Source organism: Numida meleagris, chromosome 1, assembly GCF_002078875.1.
Source record: "Numida meleagris isolate 19003 breed g44 Domestic line chromosome 1, NumMel1.0, whole genome shotgun sequence".
Classification (NCBI taxonomy): domain Eukaryota; kingdom Metazoa; phylum Chordata; class Aves; order Galliformes; family Numididae; genus Numida; species Numida meleagris.
In genome coordinates this window covers 38,078,959-38,099,829 of record NC_034409.1, presented here as the reverse complement: position 1 = coordinate 38,099,829, position 20,871 = coordinate 38,078,959, and the positions used below count along the sequence as shown (strand labels likewise).

The 20,871-nt window shown below is 39.0% G+C and overlaps 1 protein-coding gene across 1 annotated transcript in view; it reads left to right on the top strand.

Annotated features, from left to right (window-relative positions):
- KCNC2 (potassium voltage-gated channel subfamily C member 2) overlaps positions 1 to 19,398 on the top strand; it is a 90,485-nt gene extending 71,087 nt beyond the window's left edge. The window contains exon 3 of the mRNA XM_021385196.1: positions 17,753 to 19,398. Within this exon, the coding sequence (XP_021240871.1) occupies positions 17,753 to 18,715 (963 nt within the window). The 3' untranslated portion in view covers positions 18,716 to 19,398. The remainder of the gene's footprint in view (positions 1 to 17,752) is intronic.

The following is a 20,871-nucleotide window of genomic DNA, read 5'->3' as shown; positions in this document are numbered from 1 at the left end:
AACAGGGACCCTGGGCAAACAGCCCTCATCAGACTGTTCCTATGTTGCACTCATCTCCCTCAGCTTTCATTGCAGGAGGGGCTCATGATTTCCCAGGACTGAATCCTTAAAGCTCCATATATTTGGCTCTGGTTGAGCTCCAGCCACTCGATGCATTGCTTTTATTTTTTTTCTGATCGTATTGGTGCCAGCTGTACAAAATGGAAATAAATCTTTGCTTTGTCTCATCCCGTGTCTGACTTCTTCTGGGGAGAAGCTGTTGTGTTCAGTGAGTACACGGCCAGCTCATCTGTCTGAGGGCCAGGTTTTGTTCTGGGTTGGCAGTGTAGTGTTTTTGTAAGCTTCCCCCCTGCTATCGCTGCAGCTGCACCTGGCAAGAGGAAGCAACCCACAATCTAAAAAGCTCATCAGAACAATAATGCCTGCTTCTCTCTTGACAGGTTAATTAATTGCATGCCATTATATTTTGTGTGTGGTTTTGGATGGGTTTAATACTTTTCCTTCAAGTGTGTTTCCCAGTAGAGCTTGAAAAGGCTGATGCATTGTCTGCCTGTCTGGTAATTCAGATGGTGTTTGATGCAGAAAAAGAGATGGAAAGGAAAGGCAAGAGGCAGAGTATGTTTGGGGCGTTTCAGCTGGAAGATCTTGTCTACTCGGAACTGGGATAAAATCATTATTAGGGATGACTGGAAAACAAGAACTTTGTTTCATGAAACTTTAGGATTTTGAAGTTTGTTGTAATTCCACATGGCCTTTAGAAGGCAAGGAAAGGTGGACTCCGCATCAATCCAAGGCTGTAGTTTGAGGCATCAGCTCCCACTTGAGTATCCTAACTCCTGGCTACTGGCTATTTTGTGTGGGGAGGAAGGAGAGAACAGAAATTAATTTCCAACCTGGATAAACTGGAATTCCTAATGGAACTTTTGTGAGCAATTTTTCTGTGAATGGAGCTTTTCTTATCTTCGATCACATTATTTTAGAAATTAAAGTAGCAGCATGCAAATGATGTGCTAAGACTAAGAAGGTTGACCAGACATTGTCATTTTTCAAACTGGAACATTTACAGAGGTTGTATAGCACCTCTCAATGTCCTCCCACCCAAAAATTTATTGACGTCTTTGGGATGGAGAAGCTTGACAGAATGCTAGGAAGATCCACTGCCACAGTAAAGTTTAAAAGGCAGAAGTTTGTGTGTTAAGACTATCTTGCTAAACAAGGTAATAAATCAATGGCCACATTCAGTGTAATACAAAAGTATTGCGAGAAACATGTTAGTCGTATGCAAGTGTGCAGGCTTGGAGAGCATGTGATATATGGCCTGAGATAGGAGCTTTGTCTCCACACAGAAATTTGCTGATGAAAGAAAAGACTCTGTATGCCACGCACTGTGCAGTCTTTCAACATGCTTTTATGAAGTGTGCAAGTATAGGAGCTGCTGACCACTGTTACCAGTTGCTGCTTTTGGGTACTGCTACAAGCTCTGGCATCCAGGGTTCAACTTCACATGCATGAAACGGATACCAGCAAGCATATTTGGACCTACAGAAAATAAACCTAAGCAGAATAGAGCCTGAAAATTCTACTTTATGACTGGATGTTATTCTCTATGTAGAAATCTTTCACTGTATTTAGATATAGCAGATAAATGGGAGGTCTTAAAGGTTTAGGAACCAAACAATCTCCCTGAGATACATGGGAGACAGATTAGTTCTATCAAAACTTCAATTATTTTCATCTCTCTTGTATATGACAAAGCTAGAAATAGTGTTTTTATGGCACTGAGGTGCCTGGAGCAGCCCTGTGCCCGGGAGCTGCCTGCCCTTGCTGTGGTGAGATGGAACTGGCACTGGAGGCATCTGCAACCCAAAAGTCCCAGCTCACAAAGTCCAGTTGTCACCATTCTAAAGGATTTGAACAGGGTTTATGAAAAATGTTCTGAACAGATGAGTTTCTCTATTATCAGTTTCAATTTAGCAAGTAATGTCTCTTTTCATTGTTTTCCTCTGGAGAATAGGGAGAATGGATTTGCAGTCACTAGTCACTACTCCTGCTGTGAAATAAGACCATCACAATTTTCTGTAAAGCTGAAAATCCTCTCTGTGCCAAGATTCTTCCACTTGTTGAGTGAATGTGCTGCTGTTCCCGACTGGCTCCTCCTGCAAGTGCTGCAGCACATCTCTGACACCAGTCAGTCCCTGGGTACCAAACTCATAACTGCACTGAGACATGCAGCAAAAGTGTCTGTAACAGATCTGGAGGCCAAACAGAATGGATTATAAGCAGCCTGTATTTGAACATGGAAATTCAAAACTGAGTATGACATAACATGCATTATGAATACAATACATATGGTAAACAAAGCATACATAGTAAATCCTGTTCAGGAGTTATATTTTTTGAGCTGTTCATATATTGAGGGTGGCTGGCACAACATTTGTGGTATAGAGTATCCTTCAGTAAAGAAAGGAACAGTCTTTTATTCCTAAAAGGAAATACTTTTTGGTGCATTTAAGTTAGCTTCTCTTTTCTTCCAGTCTTCCACGGTTGTCACATACAGTATCTTAATGTGTCTCTGCTTGGCAAGTTCATCCTTCACACTGCAAGGGATAACTTTATATTGGACTATTGGACTGCTTTACTGAGCATCACCTCTTCTAGTTGCTTCAGTCAAAAAAAAAAAGGGGGGGGGAAAGAAATTTCTAAAAAACTGTTCACATACAGGGTGATCTTTTAATGCTCTTAGTATCATATTGAACATATTAAGGTACAGATAGTCTTAGTATGTAAGAATCCTTTGCGAGCAATAGTATTGTTCTTAGAATTTAGGCTGTAAAGAATGCAGTTGCTACTAGCATCCTGCTAATGCTACCAGTGCAAATTTCATTAGACTCCAGGGAAATAGGCTCTCATTCAAATCCTGAAGAAACAAACCATCTGAAAAATTTGTGATGAGGTGGCCTATCTTCCTTTTCTGCGTTTTGAACTGAAGGATCGTAAAAGAGTGAATAGGTGAACTGATCAGAAAGAGCTGAAGAAACAAGGTTGATTCCTACCTCTAGATTTCTCCGCTTGTGCGCTGTTAAGTAAAATTGTTTTTCATGGCATGTCTCATTTTGTCAAGATGTTGCAGGGCTGTCACGGATATGTAAACAAAGAGAATTTATTACCCTTCAAATCAGAACTGCAAAGTCTTAAACAAAAGCACAGCATTCCCCAAAGCGCAGTTTGCTCCTCCATGACCACCATCAGTGACCAGCCTCTGCTGGTGTCACATGCATATTTCAGCAGTGACAACACTTGTAAATCCACGTACAAGTAACTTGCTCCTTATTTAAGAATATACAGACAGTCTTAACCAGTCTTGAAAGGAATGTGCCAGCAGCAAATGTCCCATGTAGACCTCAGACTGCAGAGTGTGCCTCTGAGCAGTGTTGTGTGCCTTGCCTTTTGCAGACTGCATTTGCATCCAGTCCCTAATGAGCACAGCCTGCTTAGGAGTGGCTGTGATGGCGCGTTGCTCTGTCGGAGCACCCATCCTGTGTATCATCACCAGCAAGACCCCAGGTCTCGTCAAGGAATCAGTTCTCTGAGTGACTGCCTGGCTCTGTTCTTTGCCTTAGAAACTCTCCCTGGAGAATTTTGGTCCCTCAGTGCAGATCTTACATTACATGTAACAAAAACTGCCATTCATTGCTATGAGGAGTATTTTAAAGATGCAGGTATAAACTGTAGGCAGTGCAGAGTTATTTTCCTTCCTGAAATCCTGCTTACATGGAGGAAGAACTGCCTTAGCTGACTCAACAGCCTTTCGACTCTGACATATAAATGATAATATAAGTATACACATTGCTGGCTGCTTTACTGCAGATGAGTTTTAGCCATCTGAGGCATCCACATGTTTATTCTAGGTTTATATTTCTACCCACACCCCGTTTGTGTGGAGAATTTAATAAAAAAGATCCTCTCTATATTCTACTATTTATTTTCCATAAGTAAGCTGTTAATATAAGTAAAGGAAATAAATAAGTGGGGTTTAGAATCACACGAGCAAGGATAAAGATATGTATTTTTCCGAATAAATGTTACACGTTTTAAGGAGATGGAGTCATTGTGCAAAGCAGAAGTAGTCAGTGCCTTTCAGCAATTTGGGAAGCCTTCTGGTTCTGAAGAAATATGTGCTGTGCTGGATTGATGGACACGGGGATTAGTTCCTTGGTTCTCCTGGGGTCATGGGGCAAGATGTGTACAGTCCCCTCTGCTCCTAGCAGCTCCCTCTCATCACTAACAAGCTCCCGCATACAGAAATCTTCAGCAGGATGATGGCCTGTGTACATCAGGGGTATTTGTCATTGTGTTAATTAGTCCAGCCCTGAGTATAAGGATTAGTGTCAGCCCCTAGGGCGAACTGGTGACAAAGCTCTAAGATAATGTTTAAGCTAAATAAAGTTGGCAATGCAGATGCGTTTTAATAACAGGAATTCATTTGAAATGGTGCTGTATACAGCTTCAGTGCTAATGCTTGCAAGGGCAATGGCTTAGAACATAATCTATGTATTAAATAAATGTGTAAATTGGATTTGGTAATATGTGGACAGAGGGCTGGAGGAGTCTCTTGGTCATTCTATCCAGTTCTCCATTATCACAGTCCCAAAGTCATAAAATCCCTCTCATAGTCTTGTGTAATCCTTTTCATTCACTTAAGCATGCTTTTTTCAGGGTCGAGAGCGGGACTTGAACTGTTGTTCATCTCAGTTCAAGCGTCTGCTTTGAACAGGACTTTGAACGTCACAGTTGTCTGAATGTCCTAATAACTGTCGTACTGGCGGCTTTTCTTTTTCTTGTTCCCTTTCTCATTTCAGCTGAATGATCACATCTGCATCCTTGGAGGTGGAGGTAAATGGAATTTTATGGATTGAAAACTGCAAGTAAACTACATGTATTTTTAACCTATCTATTTTAAAAATATGTAACTCTTTACAAGATTCTGGCTGGCTTGTTGACCAGTGCAATTTTTTTTTGCACTAGAGAATCAAAAATTAAATCTGAAAAAAAAGTGTGTATATATGAACTACTATTATCTGGGATGATGGGCTGAGTTTCTGAGTCTGCATAAGCCAGGCTGACTACTGTTGCAATGAATAATTCACTGTCTCTAAATTTAGCTTGGGTCTATGGGATTGTGTTGTGAGCCTGGAACATATTCACATACATCACGCACAGGAGCGTTCACAGCCTTGCCCTTCCCCCCATCATAAAAACACCCTTCTGACCTCAAACTGTTCTCCAAGTGCATCACTCCTTTTACTGTGCTAGTGTTAGGGTGCACAGTTCATTAATTTAGGCATCTCAAAGATTTTTTTTTAAAACCTCGAATGACTTTTTTTTTGAAGTTTTTATGAGATTGAAGAGGAGTGCCAAGGGCACTGTTTCATCTGGCTGAGGAAAAGGTTAAAGCTGAGATACTGTTTGTATTTTATAGACTATCCAGTGACTTGACTACAGAAAGGCATAAATCCTCATCTGAAGAACTGTTAATTTTATTTGATGGTAGATCTGTTTGATTAGGTCAGCATTTCTCCTGTGCTCCCTTCCACTTTCCTGGCATCTAGCTGAGGTGGCGGAGGAAGCTGTCAGACTCACAGTGAGGCCAAGTGCACAGGAAGAAATGGTATCTTTCATTAGACCAATTATACAGCAGATGAGTTTGCAGGCACGTGTCCCTTGCCGGTTAAAATAGAAAAGTCACAGAACCAACACAGGGAGAGTACACTGCCACAACCAGCCAGCCTGGGACAGGGAGCCAGGGCAGCAAGTGAAGTAAGGGCTGTGGCTGGAGGAAGACCCAGGAAGATGACAGACATCCGCTCTTGAGTGAGGGCTGCGTGTGGAAATAAATAGAGGTTGGAGATCTGGGAAATGGACACAAAAAGAAGGTAAGAATGCATTGCTCAGAAGAGAGGAAAAACGTCTGGAATCCAAACGTAAACCTGGGACAAGAAGTGAAGGTGAAGGCAGAAAAAGGAGCAAGGCATAGAAAAATGTGGAGGGGAAAAAAAAGAGAAAAAAGGAAAAACGAAAACCATCTGTGCTACCTAGAGGCATTTCGTATTAGAAACAGGGGACTTGAAATTCCTGAGTATTGGGATAGAGTGTTCTATCATGAGTCAGTTCAAACTACTCCTGTTGACTGCCCTGCTAGTGCAAATGTCTGGATGGTTTTGTCTACTGAATTGCAATGGTGATGGTTTCCCTAAGAGGCTGTACAAGGAAGTTTCTGGGCTTATCATTTACTTTTATCAAACTAAGGTTATACTACAAAATCTGCTGCCCTGGAAGCTCGTCATTAAGACTGCTATACCAAACAATTAAGATATAGGCTATGCTGTAGTCTAGATAGCCTATTCAAAATGCTTATGCTTTTGCATAATTAATTTGTAATCATTAAATAAGAATAGTATCCACTCCCAAGCACCCAAGGGAGCAGAATGAAGGTTGCTTGGCCAACCTTGCTTTTGACATTTGCTTACTTTCAAGTGCTTTACTTTGCAATTTTCGTAATGTACTTTTAATGAAACCTCTCTGTATGCATTTAATTAAATATACATAGCATTAATCTGCTTTAGAAGACTGGTCCCTTGATGTTTTGACGTGGGACTCTTCAGAATCTCAGTCTTCTGATTCTAGACTCGTTTTTGTCTAGATTTTAACCTCCATGTCCATTCAGTTGTTTATTGTCTTCTAACTGACATCAGGGATACCAGTTAATATCAACTGTATTGTATTTTCTTTGGTGACGGCATGAAGAATTACACCGATGCTGCTTAATTAGTATAAGGAAGAGCCTCAAGTCAGATGAGACATTGTAATCAGCTGTTTGAAGGTACTCTGTACACCTTCAAACATCTTGGCAATGGTTCTATCCCATTAATTTAAAAAAAAATACTGTAATTTCTATTCCAGTGCTTGAAGTATAGGTTTTACTGTGTTGTACAGGAAAGACACAGGCCTGGAAAATTTTAAAATAATGCCAGTGTGTTTCAATTGGACTGGGGTTGTCAGAAAGTTGTGTGGTATGGTTATATGTCTTCTGTGGTGAAAGCTGTTAGTTTCTTTTAAAAATCTTAATGGATACCAAGCCTTAAAATCTTAAAGTTTTCTAAATTTGCTTGAGTTCAATTTTAAATTAGACTGTCAGAGTTGTTTTGAGTCAGAGAAAAAATAAACAGAAGTGAGCCTGAGTGCTTAAATGAGAGAGAGATGGTAGTGCTCAAAATGTTTCTGTAATTTTAATGGACATGAGATTTATGTACTAGGAAAGCTCCAGTATAATAGATTTTTCATCACTTTTTCTTAAGAATTTCTTACTTTTCTCCATTTATCTGCATGGATGTGAATGTCTGTTAATAATAAATAGTACAACACTGCAGGTTTTTTTCTAGTTTTGTCCCATTGAGCCAAATAAATCTTTTTCGTAAGAAATCACAGGGGGAAAAGAAGATACTGCCTGTGTAGCATTTCAGGTTGCCAGGTCCCAGAGCCTAATCTCTGCTGTGATGGTGCAGACAATGAGTAGCCTGAGGAAGGGAAATGAAGCATGCAGAGAGACTAATTCAACTCTGCATGTAAATCTGGTATTGGCTGAAGTGGGTCTGCCTTCTTCAGCCATTCAGTGAATTTTAGATTTCTTTTGGAAGATGCTTTCTTAGTAAGAGGAAGCCACTGAATGTCTGATACTAGACCCAGAATATGGATTGAGAATTCAGTTTCTTGCTTTTGCTGTGACTCCAGGAACAACATCCATTGCTTTTTTTGCAGCTGCTGAAAATAGTTTTTTAGTGCACAGATGTATAGCAATGTTTAATGAATGAGTGGCTTATCAGTTCATGTAACAATGCAGACATTTTCAATAAAGCAAGGTCAAAGTGAGCCTTGCTGGTTCCTTTTTCAAAAAAATGATTCCTAGAACATAAGTGGAAAGTCTAGTTAAAAAAATAAACACAGCTAGCTGTAAGATCTAGGATATTGCTGGGATAGTCGCAGCTCAGAAAAGCCGTAAGTAAAACAAGCTTGATAAATTCAAGTGGATGGGTAAGGGAAGCTTCTGGAAGCAACATAATTGCTTTTTGATGAGTTCTACTGAAGCTTCAGGAGCAAAAAACAGCTGGTGGGATGTAGACTGTGTGTCAGCGTGAAATGTTTGACTTAGCTGCTCAGTGGAACAACAAAATCAGATAATTTTTGGTTTGACTAGTGTGCTCCTGATTTAGTTAGTTAGGAAACTGGTGATTCTCTGGAACATAAGCTGACTAGGTCTGTAGTGCAATCAAATGACCTGGGCAGCAGGTCAGCCCTGTCCCAGGAACTCCCACCTCACACGCTGTGGCCCCACCACTGAAACGTGCTGTAATGTCTCCTCTATGGTTGCTCAGCAGAGGTGAAGTGTTCCGTGCTGAGTGGCGGAGCATGTGTATATATCAGGGTAGGTTGTAAATCAGTTTTGAATTCTTCAGAAGATATATGTCACTTAAATGCAATTAAAATGCAGCGTAATTTGTAACTCTGGTTTTCTTTATGATCTGCTTTAAAATGTAGATGTGTGTAAGATTTCTTGAGTCAGATATGTATCTGTAGTGTCAAACTGCTGATTTACCTGACAGCTGAGACAGATGTAGTTGTGGAACTGGGTTTCTGAATAGGAAAAGAGGCATTCATAACCTTTTTATTTGTGCTCCAGCTGGTAATGAAAGGCAACTGCTTTGTAAGACTTCAATAAATGGGGAAAGAACGAGCAAGCAAGAGCATGTTTGTGTTCCCACTACTACATACAGATGGTAGCCAGTCTGATCTGTAAGTACTCCTGTACTATAAATCTACTTATAGCATCTTACTGTCTATCTTATAGGCTGTTCTTACACAATATAACAGTAAAAGTGCATTGATATATAGAGTTTTTCATTGAAATACAACTCTGTATAGAATTGTAGCAGTAGAATGTTAACTGTTAAATTGAATGCCAAATAATGTTTGCAGGAGAGAGTACAAATTAGGAAGAACTGCACTAGGGATTTGAAAACAAGAGACAGCATTCACAGAATGAAAAATAAATGCTGGCAAGAACTCTACCAACCATGGTGTGATGTTGGTTCAGAAATTATTCTCAGTGAGGAGTTTCCCAGGGAGGTTTGGGCTTTTAAATCTTTATGCTTATATAAAAAAACATTTTAATGCTGATATTGTACCCTATTGCCCCAAACAGGATGAGTTGCAGATTTTTACAGACATTAAATCAGCCTTCTCTCAGTGCCTAATGCTTGATGCGTCAAGTTTTTGTTTTTCCCTTGAAGATTTATTTAAAATGCTGTGCCTGTATACATTCTTCAATTTTCGGAGAGTGATAATATGAGAGATTATGATTTATAAGTGAGAATGCAAAATGGTAGTTTATTTGCCTTGAGTTTATATTTTAAATAAAATTATTTTGTAAGCAGCTACTTGGTAGTAGCTATTTGTTTTCTTACTCAGTAGACCCAGATGTAACGCAGTGAAAATGTATCACAGCATAAAACCGTTTGTGACTTATCCTTTTTTCTTAATTTCTTTTTGGGTTTTTTTTGAGCGCAATAGTAATTTTCCAAGGGGATCTTGTAATTACAGAAGAATAGCAACTTTGAGGAACAAAGATGTGAAGACAGTGATGATCTCTTTGCTTAGGTATTGGAATACCCTCTATCAGCGATGGGGTTAGTGCAGTCTGAGCCTCAGTATTTAAATTTTGCTCCACAGAACATTAAACCATGCAAGGAGATAAGGTCATCACGAGAGCTCATTCTGAAATCACATTATGATTTTAGCAGTCTCCTGATGCCCAGATGAATTTAAACAGAGGAAAAAAATCAATTGTGTTAAGAACAGAAATGAGAACAATCTGTCCAATCTAAATCTAGTGACAACTCTCTTTAAAGCTGGAAGTTATATCTAATACTGTGATTTCATTCCAATCTTTATTACTGCTCATTGGAGTGAAGCATATCATGTACCTTATGAATACAGTTTCTTTTTCTGCTTGTATAATATCCACAGCTGAGTCATAGTTTCCTTGAACATCCAAATTACCCAAATTTACTGGATTTTTTTCAGGACTGGTTCCATATGACTGCACTTCTATAAATCTTGATTAAAAAGTCAGTGCTGCGTGTTAGTTGTGACTGATTGGCATCTGTGACATTGAATTTGTTCCCTGTTTGACTGGGAACTACTCCTATCGTACTAGAAGGATTCAGAAAGGAACAAGAGGTTTGAGTTCCTAGAAAAATGAAAGAGGCTGATGGAGAATGTTATGTGATGAATATATGGAAAATTTACAGGCACAATTCTTTTCTCTCTTGGACTTCTGAGAGAAAAAAAAAAGTAAATACCAGATTCTAAATTTTTATGATAGGAATGATAAATTTTTATATGATTGCTTATAACTGCCTTATTCTAAGGTTATTTTTAATCAAGACGTAGCACTGGTCAATTTGTCTTAAGAGTACATATGAAGAAAAATTGTAAAATACAGTTTTGTAGTTAATATATCTGACTAAGTTGTTGCAGCTAGTGAAATTGGATGCATTTAATGCATAGATTACTTCTATGGTCTGAGGATCAGAAGGAGGAAGAAACCTAATGAATTATTTTTTCAAATAATCTGTATTATTTTCTGAAATATAAAATGTTAAGGCTTAATCAGTAGACATCCCAGGAAATAATGGTTGTATCTCCCAAGTGTGGAATTTTTTTTTTTTATTTTTCAAAATGAATATGGTATTCAGAAAAAAAAAAACCCTGCCTCCTTTTTAGGTATTTTCTTACCCAGCAGAAAAGCAGAGGCTTTCAGGGTTTTGTTTAGCATGAATGCGGAGGTAGGCAAATGAAGAACTGTCTGTGGAAAATCCCCCATGCTTTTTATGTTCAGAAAGAAGATTTGTTTACTGGACTCTTTATCTCTGGTAGGGAAAGTATGATTTTGGTTCCAATAGAGAGCAGCTATTCACAACTGGTTTCTTCAAGAAATAAAATGCAAACGCTTGTCCTTGCTTGTTTTCCTATGGTTGTATTTTCAGTTTAATTGTGATTGGGACTCTTCTCATTATTATTTATTGTTATTATTATTATTACTATTATTATTTTAAATTTTAGCAATGTGCATGTATCAAGTTTCATAATATATTTAATGTGAAGGTGTTTAATGCAACTTTTTTTTTTTTTATGGCAGTTCTGTACCTGCACTAGAGAATATTAAATGTTGTATTTCCAAGGGCTTATTAAATATTCAGTAGTTTTCTTTTTCTGTAGTCAAGTGTGCCAAGGACAAGCTTTTTAAATCCTGGAATGCAACTCCGATTAACTAAACCTTAAAAGTTGCTACTGAATACTTAAATTAGAAAATATACGTTGCACAGTGATCGAAGATGATGGAGGAGCTGTTAAGATCCAGCCCCAGAACAGGTTCAATCTGTACAGGAGATAGACTCTTACTTGCAAAATACTGACATATTATGAGAGACTTTATTCAGAACTTAATTATGAAACAAAAAGTAAGGCGATTGTGACTACCAGTAATTATCTGTGTACTAGCCTCATTGCTGACTGTGACCTGTTCATTGTGCAATACTTAGATAATGTAGAAATAGCCTGTTTTAGGGGTGGGAGGGGATGGACAAAGCATGTCTTGAATATGGAATAGTAAATACGATTCTGTTTTAATGAATACAAATAACATACCTGAGTATAGAGACCAATTTCTAGCTCTGTTTCTGGTTTATTTAGGAATTGACAAACCTCAGAACAGCCAATAAACCTTAGAATGCTTAATAGAATCAGGCATATTTGATAGACTTTAGAATGACTGATGCCAGGTGCTGGCTCTGTCACAGGGTGACATTGAAGTGTGCACTAGTTCCATGTCTGGATCTGTGTTGGAAAGGAAAATTGGACCAGTGAGCTAGATGTGTAGCCATGAGACGCTCCATTCAAAACAGAAATTGTGAATACCTCCAACATGTTATCCATGGGCATCTACCACTCAACCCGGATTTAAACATTTCATCAAAAACAAAGTTGTAGATGGTTTATCCAGTTTCTGTGAACATTAGTAGGACTCAGTAGCAGAACTTGGCTGGTGATCCTATTGGCTAGGGAAGCTGGGAGCTAGAATCTGTACCAGTGTTGTCTGAAATGCCGACGCACGTGAACAAAATTGGGTGCACATTACCTTCAAAATGTGATTGGGGAAATCAGAAACCTACTGATACCTTTAATTACTAAATGAAGAATATTCTGCATGCTTTGTATTACATACTGAACATTTTCATTTTGCTTTTAACTGCTCTTTTCTGGCCTAAATGCATTGAACATTTATTAATTCAAATAATTTCAAAAAGGGGTAGTTTTAGTGGCCCTGGAATGTCTGTACTGCTATTATCTCATCTAGAAGACTGTTGTCCCACAGGAAGAAAAAAAAACGAAACTTAAAAGAATAAAGATAACTTTATCACATCCACTGAAGCAAACAAGAAGCAACTATTTATGAAAAATTTTTAGAAATGAGAAAAAAATCCTAATTATTTGGATTGCATTTTAATTTTTTTTCAACTTTCTTTTTCTAGTGAATTTCAAGCCATGTACTTGGGCAGCAGGGTCAAAATTATTTTGCTATGTACCAAGGCTGAATTTGTCTTACAACTCGTAAAAACTCAAGTTTTCAGAACTTCTCAAGATGAAGTGTTGCTAGTGTGTGAAATAAAAAACTCTTATCGTGGCTTTTCTGAAATAATGGTCAGGCTAATTCCTTTTAATTTTTTTTTGCTTTGCTTAACGAAAACAAACAAATGTTGTGTGTGATATTCCGATTATTGTGGGTGTCACTGAGAAACAAAACCCATTTGGTCACATTCACCAGAGAAAAAGGGAGTTTGAATCTGTACCAGTTTTGTCTGGAATGTGGTTCTTTCCCACGTAAACAAAAATGGATGTGTTTTTAAAGTCTCAATGCATTCAAAATGGGAGAAGATGGAATTAAGATGAAGCAGAAGGTTAACAAAAAGTGAGAATAGTGCGTGACTTTTTGTTTCTATCATTACAACTGTTTGTAAAAAACAGACTGTTTTCAACATATCACTTAGTATTATTTAATACTATATTAAGAAAATATCTTTATTAAAGTAAGTATCCGAGGTTTCTTCTTTCACTGTGAAAAATTTCCTTCTCACATTGGACACTGCTGTCATTTTCTCTGAATCTTCTGACTACTTCAATAACAGTGTAAAAGCATCTGCTCGTGAATGGGGTTGCACTGTGCTGGGTGCTCTGCAAGATCTGTCCAAAATGTCCAAGTAGTTTGCAGTTTAAAACAAAAACAGCAAGAAATATAAAGTGCAGCAAAAGAATGAGTGTATTTGCTCAAAATGAGGTGTATATGCTCTTACATGCATGGCTAAATGTGTACATCTTATTTACATTGTTATGAATCTAAATTGTGAAATTATCAGAAAACCTTACATTAACACATGTAATAGTGTTTTCTTGCCTTTCTTCTTAATAACTTCTGATGATTTCCTCTAGGATAAGAGAATGGAATACTGAACTGATTTTGAAAATGATTGAAAGTCTTCTTCCTTCAGGGCTAACAAAGCATCATTGAATATAATTTTACAGTTAAAAACTCCTAGCTGCTTTGCCAAGTGTACTATGGCCTTTCACAGTGTCAGTGTTGTGCGAAGCAGTAACAAATAGCTTGTCAGGCAGTTCTACCTGTAGTTAATCCCTAGCTGTTCGGCATTTTTTTAGAGAGAATCTGAACTGTGGTGGAGTCTTTTTCTGAAATACACCCCAAGATAGATGTTAATTATTTACCTGTTCCTAGATTCTGTGCCTTACTGAATGCACATTTAATCCCTATTATAACCGAGTTCTTGGTAAATTTGAATTTGGTTAGGTTGAATGTAATTTTCTGTTGTTTACAGACAAAAAACATTCATAGCTGCCTGCAGTCACCAAAGTGTTGGCACTGAAAGAGGTTGCCCAGTATTTTATCTGTTAAAACTCTCCACTCAAAATGCAAACTACAGGACTGACATAATTTCAGTGATGCTCAAATTCCACACATTCATTTGTTTTATATCCTGTTGCTGTATAGAAAGATACTGGAGTATGCTGGAGTAGCATCCCAAGGGTCTTTCTTAACCCACCACTGGCTTAGAGTCTGATAAATTTTCTGTCCCTGTTAAGGAGAGGCTTTGCAAAGAACTGCTGAGATTAATTCATTTAGGTTATATAAATCCAGTTGTATTTGCTGACTCTAGCTGTTTCACAGAAACTGTATGTGTGGGGGTGTGTGTGCTGGTGTTGGTGCTAGTATGCTGGTGTTGGTGCCTTGGTATAAGGTGCAGAAGAAATGAGCTATGAATTTTTAGAAATGCTGAAGTTTGAGCAGAAAAACCTGGTTGGTAAAAATTGGCTAGACAGTGTAAGATTGCTTGCCTAGCTTGTGCCTAGAAGTTCACACTGGATGATAAGTGTTCATTTCAGTCCCTGAGTCAGTCCTTTTTGAGAGAGAACAGATTTAGAGTGTTTGTAATTGAGGGACTTGGTATAACTTTGTTTCATTGATTGAGGAAGGTAAGCCATAACCAAGATGTAAACCTCTTGTTATGGATGTATTAAATATGTGGGCTTTGGATAGATACATCTTGTCACTCTGAATGTAATAGATTTGCCACGCTTGCATTGCAAATTTAAATTTGTTTCTTAGAATCAAAGCAGTTCTATCTAAAAGTTGTAGAAACAACATTTTGTTGTCTAACTAACATTCTGTGTTAGGAAAATGCAGCCATTCAATATTTTACCAGCCCGAAGGAATTCCTTTAGTGCACAGTGGTAAATCTGTGGGTTAATACTGCATTCAGTGATTGATACCTGAAGTACACAAAATCAGTGTTAGCACAATACTGAAGCCTGGATTAAAGTGACAGAATGGAGACATATTTGCGTATTCTGTCTCCACTATAATATTTTCTTTTCCAATAGGATTTGAGATTGAATTGTATTGTGTGGTAACATACTATTTTGTTGTGTCGCTTTCCTGATATCACACAATGGTATGCCTTAAAGATGCTAGATTTTAAGGAAGCTCAGAGGGTTAGATATATTTAAAAACCTGTTTAGGCATCATTTTGTCTCTTTGGATCCTTACCACTTTTGATAATATTCAGGTCTTCACTAAGGTTTTTTTTTTCCGTGGTAAAAATACTGGATATAAAATACCTGTTAATTGGAAAATCCAGAATAACACATGTGGTGGCAACATGTTATAAGCAGTGACTGAGGGAGGAAGCATTTAAACACACTGCCTATTCAAGTACCATACCTTGGTATACTTTTGGAGCACTCACATGGTGGTAAAGGGCTGACATTTAAAAGAAGATAGTCTTGGTAGCAGAGGAGCAACTGCCCTGGAAACACATTTTCATTCAGTGCATTTTACTGGGTGTAACTAAGTTTATCTCACCTTTCAGCTGTTTTTCTGTGAGATCCTGTGCTGGAAATTCCATTTACTTCAGTGACTGGATGACTTGACTGTGATGATTGAGTTGAAGATCAGCAATACATTTTTAAGTCCTTAACACAATCCATGTTATTTAACTGCATTTTACGTTTATGTGCCACTACTAGAACTGAATTTCTATTTCCTTATTTGTTCAACTTATCCTGGATTTGCAATTTTGATAACAAGAGGTAGGTCGAGCACTGATAATGCACTGCCATGACATGACTCTGCTTTTGTCTGAAAGTGTTGTGCATGCTGTACTCCCCATTAGATACTGCTAAGTGCCTTTTGAGGCAGTCGGGCAAGACCCAGTTTAGGGCTGCCACTGGAAATCTTAGTATGAGAATCTGATGTGTCAACACAAGCATCAGCTGGCCCTTCTGATCAACTTGCTTGTCTATATTACAAGGATCATTTTACTGCTGGGTGATCCCCAAGTACTTAACTAGGTTGTTAGTCTTAATAGGTTAAATAAATTAATAGGTTTCCCTCCTTCCTCCACCTGCAGAGAAGCAAGATAATAAATATATGTCAGTAGGGGGATGGAAGGATATCTAACACATTGCATTTTGCATTTTGGATTTTTCGGACTTCCTATATAGGTACAATAAACTCTAATGATCAAGTCTGTGGCCAAATTCTGAGACTTTGTTTGAATGTTCCTGAACATAACCAGATGTTTCTCATTAAACAGTTGTGTGTATTCCTAAAAGTAGATAAAATATATGTTCTTCTAAGCTTGATTTCAGAAATGATGACAAATTAGAGAGCTAAGTAGTTGTCAACCACATGAAATTTAATAAGAGTAAGTGCTGTACTGGGGTGAGGCAGCTCTGGATGTAAGTACTGAGAGACTGGAGAGCAGCCCTGTGGAAGGGGATCTGGAGGTTCTGGTTGATATCAAGTTGAACATGATCCAGCAGTGTACCCTGCAGCCAGAAGGCCCAACTGTACCCTGGGGTGCACCAGGCCCAGCACTGCCAGCTGGATGAGGAAAGGGGTTGTCCCATTCTGCTCTGAGCTGTGCGGCCTCATCTCGAGCAGTTTGTGTGCCACAGTATCAGAAGGACATAAAATTATTAGAGTGTCCAAAGGAGGGCTACGAAGGTGGTGAGTAGTCTGGAGGGCAAGACATATGAGGAGTGGCTGAGGTCCCTCAGTTTGGTCAGCCCAGAGCAGAGCAGGCTCAGGGGAGGCCTCATGGTGGCTGCAGCTCCTCACAGGGAGCAGAGGAGCGCTGATCTCTGCTCTCTGGTGACACTGACAGGGCTTGAGGGAACAGCATGGAGCTGTGTCAGGGGAGGGTCAGGTGGGGGTTAGGGAAAGGTTCTTCGTCAGAGGGCAGTGGGCATAGAATCATAGAATCATAGAATTGCTCAGGTTGGAAAAGACCTTCAAGATCATCAAGTCCAACCGCAAACTAACCATACTACTCTAACAGCCCACCACTAAACCATGTCTCTGAGCATGGAACAGGCTGCCCAGGGCAGTGGGCACGGCTGCAGGCTGCCAGAGTGCAAGGAGCATTTGGACAACACTCTCAGGTATAGGGTTTGATTTTGAGTGGAACTTTGTGGAGCCAGGAGTTGGACTCAGTGATCCTTGTGGGTCCCTCCTGACTCGTGGTATTCTATGATTCCTTGAATCTACAGTTCCATTAATATCCTATGGTCATGGATCATTGAAATCCAAAGGAAACCTACTTTTTGGATCTGTTCCTAGGACACTCTGAAATGCTTGTCAGACTAGATACGAACTCCTGAACCATAATCTCAAAACTGATAGAGTCAGCTCAGTTTTCCCCTCTTCTTCAGCGGCCTTAAATATTGCTGCAGCTGGTATGTATGTGGGCTGTTGATAGGGGCCTTGATAGAATTCAGATGACTTAGCATGGATCTGAGACTTTTTTTACCACTTTTTGGAAGAGTTGCACTATGTTATTAGAGTGTCTCTCGCAAAGACTTTTCTTGCTTCCAGACTCCTAGGGTATGTTCGAGAGCTGTCTGCCACTCTCCTCTGTCCTGGATGAAAACTTTTATATATTTGAAGTTGTGGTTCATTTGGGCATGAACCAGTAAAAGATTGATAATGACCACTGATTGATTATTATTATTAATGTGAAGAGCCGTGTGGTTTTGATATCTCTTTTTCTTCTTTTTCTTTCAGTTCATCGCCTTTGCCTCCTTATTCTTCATCCTAGTTTCAATCACAACCTTTTGCCTGGAAACGCATGAGGCTTTCAATACTATTATAAATAAAACTGAGCAGGTTGTCAATGGAACAGAAACTGTACCACAGTATGAAATTGAGACAGATCCTGCCCTAACCTATGTGGAAGGAGTCTGCGTAGTATGGTTTACATTTGAATTTTTAGTGCGTGTTGTTTTTTCCCCCAACAAACTTGAATTCATCAAAAACCTCTTGAATATCATTGACTTTGTGGCCATCCTGCCCTTTTACCTAGAAGTGGGCCTGAGCGGGCTCTCCTCCAAAGCTGCAAAGGATGTACTTGGTTTCCTCAGGGTAGTAAGGTTTGTGAGGATCCTGCGAATCTTCAAGCTCACACGGCACTTTGTGGGCCTCAGGGTGCTGGGCCACACTCTGAGAGCCAGCACCAATGAATTTTTGCTGCTGATAATATTCTTGGCACTCGGTGTTTTGATATTTGCCACCATGATCTACTACGCAGAGCGTGTGGGAGCTCAGCCCAATGATCCGTCAGCAAGTGAGCATACACAGTTCAAAAATATCCCTATTGGTTTCTGGTGGGCTGTAGTCACCATGACAACCTTGGGGTATGGGGACATGTATCCACGGACTTGGTCAGGTATGCTGGTGGGAGCCCTGTGTGCGTTAGCAGGGGTGCTCACCATAGCCATGCCTGTGCCTGTGATTGTTAACAACTTTGGGATGTACTACTCCCTGGCCATGGCAAAGCAGAAACTGCCGAGGAAGAGGAAGAAGCACATCCCTCCTGCTCCTCAAGCTAGCTCTCCCACCTTCTGCAAGACAGACTTGAACATGGCCTGCAATAGCACACAAGGGGACATCTGCCTGGGCAAGGACAACCAGTTGATGGAGCACAACAGATCATCAGGTAGGACCCCACTGGAGATGCATGTCCTCTGAGAATGCTTTATAGACCAGTATGTTTGGTAGGGGTCAGAAAGCAGCCAGTCTTTCTGCCAGGAGAAGACATAGCTCCCACCCTTCTCCCCTCCAGTGTTTGCGTGTGTCAGTCTCATAGAGGACAAAATAGTTATAGTGACATTCTCAAACCTCTATGTAGCTGGTCTATACAGTTTTGCTTGCTCTGTTGAGAATGCTTTCCTGCTGATGATATCAACCTTTTCTTTTGCCTGTTGTTTGTTGTGTTATATGGATGTTTCTTGTTTTTTCTGCATGACTGTGACTATTTGAGCAGCCACTGTGTCCCACTCTGTTGGACTCCATGGTGTTTTGCCTCAGTGTTTGTCTCTTGTGTCAGCTTTGCCTGTGCCACATCGTGGCCTGTTAAGCAAGATCCTACAAAGAAGCAGTCATTTAAAAGGAGCAGGTGCTTTACATCAAAAGCCCAGCACTCAAAGGAAATAAAGAGAAATTCTCTCTCTAGTTCTCTTTCTATTTGGCATTCTGCTTCCCTGGCTAGAAAAAAAATCCTTCATCTGTGTTAGATGAGACATTGCATGACATTTACTATTAATTGGGTGATAAAAGTGAAACTGATGTAGGGTTTTTCAAGAAAAATGAAAATAGCCCCTCACCACATCCATGTTATTAGTGTTGATTTTCATGATTTTTATTACCTTACTCCTCAGAGTTTCGTGGATGAGGATACTTTGTGCTAACTGCTGTGAAAACATGCATCAAATGACAGCCTCTGCCCCTCTGAGCTACTGCCCCACATTCCATGTTTCTTCAAATTAAAGAGGAATTTTTCTCTCATTATAATTAAAACATTATTTTTAGTAGCAGGGCTTTTTTGTTTGTTTATTTCTTGAATGCATTCTTTCTTAAGCAAAATGCAATCTGATTACAAAGCTTACATACCAGTCATTAGGCACCTGCTGGAAAGCTGATAATTGCTAATAAGAGAAAAAACCAACAAAACTGTACATGACTGGTGTCATTCAGTAACTGAAGCTTATTTTTTTCTAAAGAAGAGTCTGGAAAATCAGTTTCTGAACAATATCTTTTTTTGCTTCTGTTGCTTTGTTGCTGAATAGCATTTATCTTCAAAGAAACTTGGTTTCAGTCTCTGAGTGAGTCTTCACAGACAAAGTTAACACAGCTTTTTGAACATCCTAAATATATTTAGGAGGATGGAAACCTTTGAAAGGACTCACACTGAGGGTGGAATATAGTTAATTTTACAGTGCTTTGACTGATACACACTTTCAGATGACATCTTTAAAGTAATAATGATAACAGCTTTTTCATGCCATCAGGTTCTGCCAAAGGTATTCCAGAATGGAGGAGGCTCAGTGTGATCAGAGCAAAGAGACACTTTTCTGTATCTGCAACTTTATTTACAAGGTGGTGTAATCCTTGAAGTCATACAGAAAACAGATACACAAAAAAAAGAAGTAATTTTAAAATGTTAACTTTTTGGCAGTGCCAGCACTCACACTGTATGTTCTGACTTTATTTCTGGTAGAAGATGCTATTAAAGTGATGAGGAATTTTGTGCAAAACTTTTAGACTGAATATAGCCAGTGGCACTAAAAATTCACAAAAGCACATGCTCAGATTTAAATGCAAAGGTAAAGCAGAAGTCAAAACCATGCCATTACCTGTTATGTGCTGTACTAGCAGAGATTTATTTCTTGAAGTGTGGCCTGAATCTGAATCAGTAGATTTTTTTTTTTAAATAGTCCTTTGGGAGACCCAAATCAGGAGAGGTAAGAGTTTCAGTGTTTGACAAAATAAACCACACAGACAACATTTAATGTTGGGTACTTACAATGACAAGCTGTGCAAGCATGATAGCAAGTACAGAAATGAAAACTAAGTGTGCATAGTGAAACAGGCTTTAGTGTCAAATATTGATAATTAAACCCTTCTGGGGGAGGGGTTATCTTTACAAAACACGAAGTAACATATTCTAAGCAAAAATGACTAGTGTGACCTCTAATTTAATAAAAAAGATTAAAAAATAGTAAATAAATTTTTTAAATATCTGAAACAGACTCTTTACAGTCTTTAACAGGCAGCTAACTGAGCCCTGTTTTGCTTCTTTCTTATTTCATAGTCTAGTGGAAGCTTATGTGAGACTTACTTAAAAG